The 13,690-nt window shown below is 39.0% G+C and overlaps 1 protein-coding gene across 1 annotated transcript in view; it reads left to right on the top strand.

Annotated features, from left to right (window-relative positions):
* Positions 1 to 13,690, top strand: part of MTMR7 (myotubularin related protein 7) — a 94,775-nt gene that overhangs the window by 32,577 nt on the left and 48,508 nt on the right. Inside the window, 2 exon segments of the mRNA XM_082444502.1 lie at positions 4,874 to 4,996; positions 6,210 to 6,372. Coding sequence (XP_082300628.1) covers positions 4,874 to 4,996; positions 6,210 to 6,372 — 286 coding nt within the window.

Below are 13,690 nucleotides of genomic sequence, written 5' to 3'. Positions count from 1 at the left end.
AAGACATGGAAAAATCTCATTAAGTGTTCTAACCTACCACCATCTGCAAACCTTGTTCTGTTCCACTGAGGTTTTCTAAAAATAATCTAAGTGGTATAGCTTTCTTCACTTCTACAGGGAGAATAATTCGTACTAAATACTTTGGCTTCAGAATACTATCTTATGTTCAATGTGCTTACCCTAATAAAGTTTTGTTTCATTGGTTCTAAGTGCAGAGAAAATTATTTACATTCTGCTTTTAGATATTTTTAATTGGTATATCAACCCTGGACCTCTGGTTAATTTAGCTAGGCACATTTCAGCATGCAAATGAGTTTTTCCCCATAGAGATGTCCTAAAAATAATATATCCCCTTGCTTTTCTCCTCCCACAGTCTCTTCCATGATATCTTTCTCATAGTCACTTCAAAATAGAATGTTTAATGACAAAAATTTAAATACCATAATCCGATCGCGTGGGAATTGAAAAATATTCTCTTTAAAAACTCTTGGGTCAAAGAAGAAATAAAAACTGCCGTTATAAGCTATCTAGAAAGTCATAAGAATGATAATATTGCAAACAAAACTCTTAAGATGCAGCCAAAGATTTACCTGGAGGAAAATGATTGGACTTAAAGCTTGTTATTAATCAAAAAGAATGAAAATTGATGAGCTATTAAACCCAAGAATTTAAAAATGAGCAAAGAGGGACTTCCCTGGTGGTCCAGTGGTTAAGACTCCACGCTTCCATGGCAGGGGACGCAGGTTTGATCCCTGGTCGGAGAACTAAGATCCCACATGCCTCATGGTACAGCCAAAAAGAAAAAAAAAAAATTATAAAAAAAATTAAAATGAACAAAGAAACAAAAACCACGTGATATACTCAAGGAAAGCATGTTAAAACATTTATTAACAAACACAAGCAGAAAGTAACGATTGGAAAAGAGAAAAATTAAGTTGATAAATCCAAGACCTGTTACTTAGAAGAAAAACATATGCATATCTAATCACAAAGAAATAAGAACATAGTTCGCAATATTAGGAATGAGAGAAGGGGTAAGGAGAGAGGGATTTACCCACAGACAAGAATTAAAAGATTGTAAAGAATTTGAAAATCGGCAATAAGAAGATAATTTGAAAAGAAAATAGATGTCAAAATGAGATTTAGTAAAAAATAGAAACATTGAACAGATCTATAATTGCACAAAAAATTGAATGAATTATTAAAGTATTGTTTCTGTATAAAGAAGTGCCCATATTTGTTTCAAATACTAAATAATTTGTATGTTGAAAGCTTCCTAATTAATTTATGTAATTTAAACTGTGATGATTTCTTAAAAGCATAGATGCAAAGAAACCAAAAAGGAAAACAAGAATAAAACAATTATAGCAGATAAAATATAAGGAATATTGAAACATTAACACACCGATTCCAAGTTGGTCATATACCAAGATCCAAGACTTCTTTAAGGATTAAGAAATCTATTAATATTATTAATAGCACAGGACTAAAATAAAAAAGTAAATATTCATCCAAATATATATTTAAAAGGCATGATGTTCATTCCTCATTTTCAAAAATCAAAACTCTTATTAAACTAGGAGTAGGTCACTTCCACTATGTGATTTTTAAAAAAATCAACATCAAACTCAAGGGTGAAATATAGGAAGTGTTCCCATTAAAAACAGATGTGCACATGAAAAGATGTTAACCATTAACCATTAGGGAAATGCAACTAAAAGTCACAAGATACTATCTCATACCTACTAGGATGGCTATGATCAAAAAAAAGAAATTATTTAACAAGTGTTAGCAAAGACATGGAGAAATTAGAACCCTTATAGATTGGTGGTGGGAATGTAAAATGGTACAACCACTTTGGATTTGGAAAATAGTCTGGGAGTTCCTCAAAAGGTTAAACAAAGAGTTACATATGAACCGGCACAATTCCACTCCTAGGTATATATACACCCAACGTATGTCGTCATAAAAACTTGTATGAGAAAAAACTTGTATAAGAATGTTCATAGCAGCATTATTAATAATAACCACGGCTTCCCTGGTGGCACAGTGGTTGACAATCTGCCTGCCAATGCAGGGGACACGGGTTCGAGCTCTGATCTGGGAAGATCCCACATGCCGCAGAGCAACTAGGCCCATGAGCCACAACTACTGAGCCTGCGCATTTGGAGCCTGTGCTCCGCAACAAGAGAGCCCGCGATGGTGAGAGGCCCACGCACCGCGATGAAGAGTGGTCTCCGCTTGCCGCAACTAGAGGAAGCCCTCGCACAGAAGCGAAGACCCAACACCGCCAAAAATAAATAAATAAATAAATAAATTTTTTAAAAAATAATAATAACCAAAAGGTAGAAACAACCCTAATGTCCATCAACTGACAGATAAATAAAAATGTGGTATATCCATATAATGGAATATTTTTGACAGTAAAAATAAATGAAGTACTGACACATTCTACAAATGGATGAACTTCGATTGAAACACGGATTGAAACCATGATGCTAAGTGAAATAAACCAGTCACAGAGTACAACAGACTGTACGATTCAGTTCATATGAAATGTCCAGAATAGGCAAATCCATAGAGACAGAAAGTAGATTGATGGTTGCCTAGTGCTGAGGCGGTTAGTGGGGAAAGAGGGCTGACTGCTACTGGGAACAGGGTTTCCTTCTCGGGTGATGAAAATGCTTTAACATTGACCGTAGTAGTGGTTGCACAATGATCTACACAATGCTGTGAATATACTAAAAAGCATTGAGTCGTATACTTTTAACGGATGAATTGTATGGTATCTGAATTCTGTCTCAATAAAACTGTTATTAAACCAATGAAAAGCAACACAAGAGTGTTGTTACTACTGTTATTTACTGTTATTCTGCAGGTTCTAGTGAATGCCATTAAACAAGGGGAATGAAGGTATAAATATTGGAAAGGAAGAGATAAATTATTACAGAAAATATTCCTGTCTACTCAGAACATCCAAGAGACTTTAGTGAAAAAATTATTAGAACTAGTAAAAGAGTTTGGTAAAGAGGCAGTTATAAAACGTACAAATAAAAATTAAGCCATAGGCTACTATCCTTACTATATAAACAGTTTTCATGAATGCATAAGAAATGATGACCACCTGGTATGAAAGTAAACCAATGATGTGAGGACCGTTTATGAAAGAGACAGACTGATGAATAACCATGTGAAAGAATGTGGAGCACTGTAGTAACAAAAGAAGTATTTTTTTAAAACCATAAGCTGGTAGGTTAAGAACACTGCTGTTGAATAACCATTCTTGATACACATAGACATTCACAAGGCCTCAGGAATGATGCAGCCACCCCCCGCATAAATTGTATGCCCCCCAAATATAGTAAATACCTAATTCTTTATTTGCCTCATTAGATCCCTGGAAATTGGGAAGAAGTGGGACAAGACCCTCAAGTACTATTCCCAGAAGGCTGGTTTGGTTCTAAGGGCTCAGAGGAAACGGAGGCAGTGGGACGTGTGGAGTGATGTTTGCCCTTGGAGTTGTCCTGACGATCCTGAGGGGTGTCCATTCAGTCAGCTGTCCCCGCAGGGCTTCCTGGAGTGGTTGAGAAGCCTTGGGCTCTCCAACTGCATCAGCACAACAGCTTCTATGTTAGACTAAAGAATGGAGCACATACGATTCACTCGTCTCTCAGCTGCCTCATGGAAGCAAGTCACCATCCTGATTTGAGGGATGAGGGTTGAGCCAGTGTCTTTTTGTAGACGGTTGATCCTTGGCAGTAGTAAGTAGCATTGCTAAGCACTGCCATCCTTACTAGAATGTTCATCGAGTGTTTGGGGTGGCTCTGCCTTATTGGAGTCGTCGTTGCTGCTTTTTTCGTTTGCCTGGTAGAAGCTGTCTTGTCATTTCCTTTACATTTCATATTGAAATGATCCCGAAGCACATATTCTTGAAATTACTCTACATTTCAGAGATGTATGCTTGATAAAAGTTGTTTCCAGAAGTCTCCTGTAGCAGTTTGAATTTTAGCTCAGGGGTGAGAATTCTATTTATTAGAAAGATTTTATTATAAATATTAGCATCTTAATTTGGTAGATTTTCTTGGTAAGCATGCAGAACATCTTCTGATACTTTTTGCTCCTACTAGTTTATATGGAAGCAGATAACCTTGGGGCCATTTCTACAACTGAGAAACACATAGGAAAATACATTATTTTTTTAATAGAATGTGATTCATATATAGTTAATGTGTAAACTCAACTTTCATGCGTATGCTTCCTGCCTTAAAATTACATAATTACAGTGAAGTAAAAATGTTGACCTATTTAAAACACAGAAAGGGTATTCTTAAAGAATAGGATCTATACATGGGGAGGGGGAAGGGTAAGCTGGGACAAAGTGAGAGAGTGGCATGGACATATATACACTACCAAATGTAGAATAGATAGCTAGTGGGAAGCAGCCGCATAGCACAGGGAGATCAGCTCGGTGCTTTGTGACCACCTAGAGGGGTGGGATAGGGAGGGGGGGAGAGAGATGCAAGAGGGAGGGGATATGGGGATATATGTATATATATAGCTGATTCACTTTGTTAAACAACACAAACTAACACAACATTGTAAAGCAATTATACTCCAATAAAGATCTTAAAAAAAAAAATAGGGTCTATAACTCTTTTGTGGTACATTTAAGGTTATATTTAAGGAATTGGTGAATTTTTATCTTTTGATATACAGAATCATTGTGAGATCTAATTAAGAGGGCAAGTTTTGGTTTTTATTATTGGGAGAATTTTCAAAATCATATTTGGATTAAGCTCGAGATTGCTTACTGATTGTTTTTTGTGAATAGCTTTTTTGCTCTACTGTAACCCTGTCACATTGATTTCTCTAGGTTGAAAATGTCCGCTTGGTAGATGGAATATCTTCTAAAAAGGCAGCCCTTGGTACTTTGTATTTGACGGCTACTCATGTCATATTTGTGGAAAATGCACCTGACACAAGGAAAGAAACATGGGTATGCATTCCTTATTGTTGGCTTTATGTGTTTTCCATTGTTTTAAGTAACCAGTTTTGACCCTCTATTTTTTTGTTCGTCCTCAGGGTGAGGAGGGTGGGATTTGGCGTTTGGGTGTTCAGAGGACTCTTTTTGGAACGTGGGTTTTTCCTTTTTTCTGTGAAGGGTCACATCCACTTGATCTATTTACTCATTTTAAGCACTAATTATTTGAACATCATCAAAGATAGACATAGAAATAGCCAGAGCTATAAGTGCTGCGTGTCACAGCTGTCAAGTAGACATTCAGTAATGTTAGTGTACCAGATACAGCATCTACACAGTGCTTTACTTGCAATCCACTTTATTTGTAGCCTCCTGTAATGCAGGCCATTTAGTCATTTTATTATGTTGTCTGCAGTTTTCTCATAATTTAAAAAAAAAAAAAATCTAGGGAACAGTCCCATCATCAGGTATTTCTGCTACATAATAATGAGACCATTAGATAGTTCTTATTTTGTATAGCCACCCAACCATGACATTATGACCAGAACCAGAGTCCCTGAGTGGTAGACTTTGCCTTTTCTGTAGTCTGTAGACTTTATCTTTTCAGCAGAAGGTGACAGGCACTACTTAGTGGAGAGGAATTTAAAGAATGAAGTGTTACCGCTGAGGGCTGAGCAGAGAGAGACCCTCCTGAAACGCCAGAGCACTTCAGCATGATTTCCTTTCAAATAAATCTCTTCTGCAGCCTGCCTGACCACCAAGAGCTTCGAGAACAACAATCTCACGTTGCTGTTGAACTTGAGAGCATTCCATGTGGAATTAAGGAGCATGGTGGCACCTCCCAGTGGAGCTGTCTCTAACTTTTGTTGATTGCAAGGCTTATTTTACTAACTTCTCATGACCTTATTTAATTTTAGCTACTCAGTGCATTTCAACATTTGACGACCCAAATGTTCCCTTACCTGGACCTGTGCAGAATTGTATGCCGAATAGTTTGCTTCATATAATTAGCTTGGATATCAGAAAGCTTGGCATTGAAAAATAAAATGATAAATTCAGACAGTTGGCTCTTACCCCAAACACGTAGGTTCTTGTCATCTGAGTGCAAGCCAGCTGAAGGTCAGGGAGTGTTTCTTGTCTATGTGTGTGGCTCAGAGATCTGTGTTACTTTTTGTCCTGTGTATCTGTTATTTGTGCTTAGTTTACCCACATTAACTTTTGGTGGTAGATTCTTCACAGTCAGATTTCCACCATCGAGAAACAGGCGACAACGGCTACCGGGTGTCCTCTGCTCGTTCGCTGCAAGAACTTTCAGCTCTTACAGCTCGTCATCCCTCAGGAAAGGGACTGCCATGACGTTTACATCTCTCTCCTCCGCCTTGCAAGGCCAGGTAGGGCAGAGCGGCTCGGCATTCAGCGTGGGACCCACTCTTAAGACATTCACAGATTGTGTTGAAGAAATATGGAGAATGCTTCATAATTACAGTACTTTAGGAATTATCCCAGCCTTCAGATGAGGCCAAGAAATCTGACTGATAGAGTTCCTTGTCTTTTGGGGGGCGGCCTCTGTCTGAGTTACTTACTCTATGAGCTTCTTTCATTAGTCGTAGTTTTTATCTTGGAGGGGGTTATAGTTGTGCTTCACTTTCGGGGTGAAATCATCCCCAAGTATGCCCTTCTGATACTGTGGTAGTCAAGCCACCTTGACTGAGCCCTAAGACAAAACCCACAAATTGTTTTGTGTGGAAAACATTGATATCAAACAGGTCTAGTGCAGTTTTCCCTATCTGGGGGCTTTTAAGGTTTGGTTTCTGTTGCTTTTTGATATTAATATGTATTTCCCAAGGTTGGCATAACTAGACCTTTGTTAGCATCAGTGAATGTCCGGGGTATGTATATGTTGATTCTCCTAAACAAAACCTCCTTAAGTGTTGTGGGAAGAATGGCTGATTTGAAAAATATATGCTATCAGTTACTCTCTGGTTATATATCCCTCATCTTAGGGTCTTTAGAATTACAGCTTATTATGCTTTAAGTCTAAGAAATTTATAGCTTACTATGCTATAAATGTATGAAAATCTACACAGGTGTTTCTTGTGTATGTGGCTTGTGTGAACTGTGGGGTTCCTGTGTTCAGTGTCTTGGAAGTATACAGTGAAAGGAGGTCATTTGTGTAACAGTAACATCCATGGTAGTGTTTACCCAGAAGTCATTAATAAGGGAGATAGGACATGCGCTTATAGTTACTTTACTAAATGCTTTTTGATTCAGGACAAGAAGTTTGATTGTAAATTCTTCAAAGCATTTGGTTGGGTCCTCAGATTCTTATGATACGACTGTATTGTCTGTTGAGAGCTAAGAGCTAAAGTTACGTGATGGGAACGTCAGAATCTGATCATTTTGTCTTGACTTTGCTCCCCTTTCACGTCAGCCCGTTGAGGCTTTTTCATCTCAGTGTGTTGAAAAGAACTGCCGAGTTAGCCAGAAAAGCAGTTGAACTTTTTGGAGGGCGCACTATAATTGGAACAGAAGTTCTGGGAAGATGTACGTGAGGTTGCATGCAGCAGAGAATGCGAGGGGAATTGCGCGCCAGCAGTTTCTGTGTCACTGATTAATGGATGCACCGGATGATAAATGTGCTCTGACCGGATTAATGGGAATTAGGAATAGCCCAGAGAACTGGGAAAGGGCTGAGGCACTGGAAGAGCAGATCACAGTGGCGGTGAGGGCTCTGGCCCCAGATGACAGTGAGTGCCCAGATTCACATTGCGAGGGTCCCCAGGGAGGAACATCACTGTGTTCCCCTGCTTTTAAAAATATACACTTTTTCTTAAAGATGAAGTTTTGGGAGTTCAGTATTCGCTGTAGCCAGAGACCAAAGAAAGAAATTATAGTCATTAATTGAATTAAAGCCATTACCATAGAAGATTTTTTAAAAAGCCACCAGCATCGTGAAACATTGGAATTAGAAATGCCGGTTTATGTAAAACATAGTACTTTAATGAGTATGGGAAGAGGAAATAGAATCCAAGCAGCTTCACAGTTTAATGCTAAAGGCAGTGCTAAAATTAGGGCATATTACAGCCTGTCACCTTGGAAGCAGGGTGTTGAATCTGGGTGGAGGTGAGGCAAGGTGGAGGGAGTTTCCACCAGGGGTGGGGTGGCTTCTCAGACCATCCCAGGACCTTTTACAAATTACATCTTTGCACTCCTCAAGGTATTTCAGAAGAGGGGTGTGTGTGTGTGTGTGTGTGTGTGTGTGTGTGTGTGTGTGTGTTGGGGAAATGACTTTGAATTCCAGCAACACAATATCCATCTCTGGGTGTGTGTGTGTGTGTGTGTGTGTGTGTGTGTGTGTGTGTGTGTGTGTGTGTGTGTGTGGTGGGGAAATGACTTTGAATTCCAGCAACACAATATCCATCTCTGGGTGTGTGTGTGTGTGTGTGTGTGTGTGTGTGTGTGTGTGTGTGTGTGTGTGTGTGTGGTGGGGAAATGACTTTGAATTCCAGCAACACAATATCCATCTCTGGGTGTGTGTGTGTGTGTGTGTGTGTGTGTGTGTGTGTGTGTGTGTGTGTGTGGTGGGGAAATGACTTTGAATTCCAGCAACACAATATCCATCTCTGGGGTTATTGTGCTTGGTCACCAACACAAATCGTGTGTTTCCACCTCCACTTATGGGCACAGCTAAGGTCCTATAGAGGACGCTTTTTTTTTTTAACAAAAGAAGAAATGTTTGGGAGTCCATTTCAGTCAAGGCCTATGAAGGAGATAGCTTCAAAGCTCTTGAGAGTCTGTCTTCACTGAATTACGATTTCTGGGATAAGGGTAAATCAGATGACTAAAAAATTTGTCTAGATTTTATTGGTTTGTCTTTCATATGAATTCAAATTGGTCAGGATTTGGTCATGGACTCTAAAAGATCCCAGCAAAAAAATAACGTAGCCAAATCCAGTAAGCTCTTTAATTCTTCGTAAAGAAATAAGTTAAAATAGGGCTGTGGCCCAAATGAGAAAATAAATTAATGCTGTAGGTCTGATGTACTAATAAGGTTATACATTTTTCTGATTGGAAGACCCCTATTTCTCAGAGGGCTTCCATTTTTCCCATGTTCTTTCTTTTCTCCTCCCTCTAATTAGCCTCCTGCTGTTTATTTTTTTGTTATCAATTATCTTTCCCTCTGTAATGTTCTTGGGCCCTTTAATATTTAAGCCATCTCTTTTGTTTATTTTCCCATTTTTTATTAAATTGCAGTATTTTTTCAGCCCATCTTAGTCCCTAATTCTTCAGCATGTTTACTATGATTTTTAAAAATCTCAGGATTGGGCTTCCCTGGTGGCGCAGTGGTTAAGAATCTGCCTGCCAATGCAGGGGACACGGGTTCGAGCCCTGGTCTGGGAAGATCCCACATGCCGCGGAGCAACTAAGCCCGTGAGCCACACCTGCTGAGCCTGCGCGTCTGGAGCCTGTGCTCCGCAACAAGAGAGGCCACGATAGTGAGAGGCCCGCGCACCGCGATGAAGAGTGGCCCCCGCTCGCTGCAACTAGAGAAAGCCCTCGCACAGAAACGAAGACCCAACACAGCCAAAAATAAATAAATAAATAAATAAATTTATTAAAAAAAAAATCTCAGGATTGATATAGTCTAATTTGCTTAATTTAACTTTTTACTGTTCTTATCTAAGTCAGTGCCACTCAAGCAATTTTTACAGTAACAATTTTCTTTTTATTGATGATACTAATCTCTGGGTCCAGTAGCCCTTTTTTCCTAAGTGTTAACTTCCACAATCCTGATGTTTAATTCGAGCACTTGTTTGTTCAAAATAGACAAGAAAGTTCTCATTTTTTTTTTAATATGCAAAATCCAATTAATAGCTGTGTTATCTTCTCACCCCTCTTTAAATGGTTTTTCAACTACGTTTATTTTCAGTTGCCTGAATTCAATAGGGCATGTAGAGCAATTTAACTTTCCTTACTTTGGGTTCTAAAACCTCTGTGTCCTTCCAGTGACTGCTGGTGACTTTTCCCTTTCCTACCTCATCCTTCACATTGTGCTGATGCTAATTCATGTTTGTGTTTCCTTTCGATTTTTAAGAAATTTGCATAACAATCAATAATGTGATTGTATTATTCAGGTTTTAGATTGGTTGTTACAAGTTTCCTTTCGATTTTTAAAGTACTTTTGATTTTAGTATAAATTATCTTCGGTTTTTCCCAGTTAGTCAATAATAAGAGAGAATGCCCCCATGTTTTTTTTTTTCTGTTTTCCTAACTGCTTTGTTCTGCCCAAAGGCTGTCTTATTTGGTGGAATGAACACCCTTTCCTTTCTTATGGGAGGAAGGGGCAGAGGTTAGATGCCGAGACAAGGCCATTTGTAGGCTTGGTGCTTCCAGGTTGAAGGAGTTTCCACTTGATGGCCCGTATCTTCTCCAGGAGTAGAAAGTGGGATTACCTGAGCGGGAAGGAGTTGATGAGAGCAGTAGGTATCCAATCGATTGCAACCACACATGCTTCCCTGTGTTAAGGCGTGCGCTGAGCAATCATGCTAAAATAAGATAAAGTCAGTCCCATCTGTGTGTCTCTGTGCTTGGGTGGAGCTCATGCCGTCTACTTAGTCCTGAAACACTGACTTGGCCTTCTTAGAACCATAGGCAAAATGCTACTCATTCTTAGTTTAATGTAGTATTTGAGAAATTGCCATTTTTCTTTCTAAATAGAGGTCTGCCCTTGTTTAGCAATCATATGATTTAGGTAGGTAAATAAAGTAAGTGCTAGAATGATTTCCACATAAGCTTTTCTGAAAATTTTTTTAATTAGAGGTGCACATTCAGTTTACTCCCCCCGTCCAAAGGCATGCTGAGGGTTTGCTTCTTGTTGGAGGAGCCCTTGTGCCCTCCTAGTCCTGAGGCCCCAAGGGGCGAAGCCTTCAATGCATCCCCTGTTGAAGGTGCCAGGCCACGAGCAGCAAAAGGCATTTTATGTTGGATGTGATGGCCTAGACTTTGCGATGTGAAAAGCCAGTGGAGTATTTAACGTGTTTGTTTTAAGAGTGGGTGGAAAATCAGGGATTTGGCCTTCCCAAAGCACATAAGTATTTTCTCTCAGTTCAGATTCTGTAAAGACCAGAGATTTCTCAAAGCCCTACTTTGGTTGTTGTTGGTTTTAATTTACCTACCTTACTTATCTTAATAATGTTGATTACTAAACATTCTGCTATGTATTTTGCAAGAGATGGAGATGAGGGAACAAAACATTATGAATGGGAAATATTCAGTAAAATTTACATCTTTGTTAATGGTATTTTTTAATTTCTCAGAGTAGGCAGTTCTTAGCTGAGGGCTTCTCCTGGGCTGGCTTCTGGGTAAGAAGCTTGCCCACATTAACAAGACTGAGCTTTGACTGACAAAAATGTGTTTCTCTGCCCGCATGTCGAATTTTAGGTAAATTGGGCCAAAGGTATGGTTGATCACCCTTTTCCTTAAAAATAACTGAAAGAAAATTTCATTATTTCAGTGGCAATCCATTCTGATGTCTCCTAATTCAAGAGTGATCTTCTTAATGTCGGTGACAAGTTATTCTTGCATTAATTTATGTGCAGTTTCCTCACCTCCTCCCAATGACAGCAAGAATGAGCCCATACCTAGAAAACTATCAGTAGTCATAGAATGGTTTTCTTCTTCTACCTTTAAACCTATTTGTAGGCATTTAGCAAATGGAATTTAACTTCCATTATTACCCCATCTTCCTTAGATCTTCTTTCACTGAAGGAACTGAGGCTTTCTCAAGAGATTCTTTTGGCATCTTAAACAAATTGCATTTGTGGTTAACATTATGATATCAGAAGCCTGAGTCATGAAAATGGTACTTAGAGATGGAAAACATATGTCGGTGTCGAGCCGACCGTTCCCAGAACAGGATGTCAATTTTATATGCTGTCTGCTCAATTGGCTAAGATGACAAGAAACCGTTTTTACTGGAAGTGTCTGTGCTGTGTGTGTGTGTGTGTGTGTGTGTGCATGTACCTGTATGTGTGCATTTTCTTTGTTGAAATCTCAGTATGCTCAATTTTCAAATTTAGAAATATAACATCGAGAGAGACTGAAATAGACATAGCTTATCTCACTGATAAACCCCAGTCTTCTTGCTTCTTTTTTACAAGAAAGAGTGCATGTCTAATTCAAAAGTCTGGTACTTAAAATATGACCCTTATCTTATCATCCTTGTAGATGAGTCATTTCAGTAGTAATCAAAAGAAGCTGGAAACTTGAGTTTTGACCTTAGGCTGCCTGTGTATTTTTGCGGCCTTTTGCTGGCGGTGAGATGCTTTGTTGGGCCTCCAGACACACATTTAGGAGCATTAAAGTGTCCACGCTGAACGCCATTGACAGATGAAGGAACAAATGGGATGATCTAAGAAAACTGTAAGGAGAAAGAATTCTGTTGAAAAAAAAAAAAAGATTAGGGGGATGGTTGGAAAGAAAATATACAAAAGCAGCCCATCTGGGGAGAAGAGAGAAGGGTCTGCCTTGTGGTGGGGGGCAGAGTGCCTGGTGGTGAAAGCCAGACTCCCTACCTCCTAGCTGTGTGACCCTGGGGACGCTGCAAAACATCCCTTTGCCTCGGATTTCTCATCTGTGCAAGGAGACCGGTCATGATGCTTACTAGATGGGTCAGTACATTTAATCAGAACAGAATCTGGAATGAAACAAGGGTTCACTGAGTATCAACCACGATTTATTCTCACCAGAAATGCTTTGATTTGCACTGTCCAGTAGGTAGCTCCTAGCCACACGGGGCTATCGAGGGCTTAAAATGTGGCTGGTCTGAACCAGGATGTGCTGTTTGGTGAGAAATACACATGGAATTTCAAAGACAGTACAAAGCAAAATGTATAAAATATTAATACGTTTTGTATTCCGTATATGTTGAACGATATTTTGGGTATACTGGGCTAAATAAAATATTTTGTGAAAATTGATTTCACTTTCTTTTTACGATTTTAATGTGGCCACAAGGACATTTTACATGACATACGTGGCTTACGCTGTATTTCTGTTGGACAGCGCTGGCCTAGTTGCTTCCCTCAATGTGGCAAGGCCAGAGCAAGAAAACCAAATCCTTGATCTTGCTGGGGATAGCTGTCGGGCCTGGCCACAAGCATAAAAGGTGATGCGTGAAGTCAGAGACACCCTGGCACAACTGAAAGAAGTCTGTCATCATCACATATCCCTCAACTTGCGCCTCATGAACAGGGTGCCATGTACTATGAATGGATATTTTTTAATGAATTCTGTAAATACTGTATGAATAGTACAATTATGACATTTATGTAGTTGTTAAAAGTTCAGGTGTTTCAAGTGCAAACATTTAAATGTATTCCACAGTTTTTTCAACTGTTTTGTCATTTAACACTGTTTAAGCATCAGAACATGGCAGTGGCCTGACCTCTGTGTATCTCTGAGAGGCCATCCCAAATTTGAGCTCGACATACATAAACAAATTTGAGTTCTGGTTTTCTAAGGAATATATATGTTCTTTTTTTTAAAAATTGAACTATAGTCGATTTACAATATTGTGTTAGTTTCAGGAGTTCAGCAAAGTTATGCATATATATTCTTTTTCAGATTCTTTTCCATTATAGCTTATTACAAGATATTGAGTATGGTTCCCCATGCTATGCAGTAAATCCTTATTGTTTATTTTATATA

This window comes from Balaenoptera physalus (genome assembly GCF_965194825.1).
Source record: "Balaenoptera physalus genome assembly, chromosome: 21".
NCBI classification, from domain to species: domain Eukaryota; kingdom Metazoa; phylum Chordata; class Mammalia; order Artiodactyla; family Balaenopteridae; genus Balaenoptera; species Balaenoptera physalus.
This window is presented reverse-complemented; position numbering and strand designations above follow the sequence as displayed.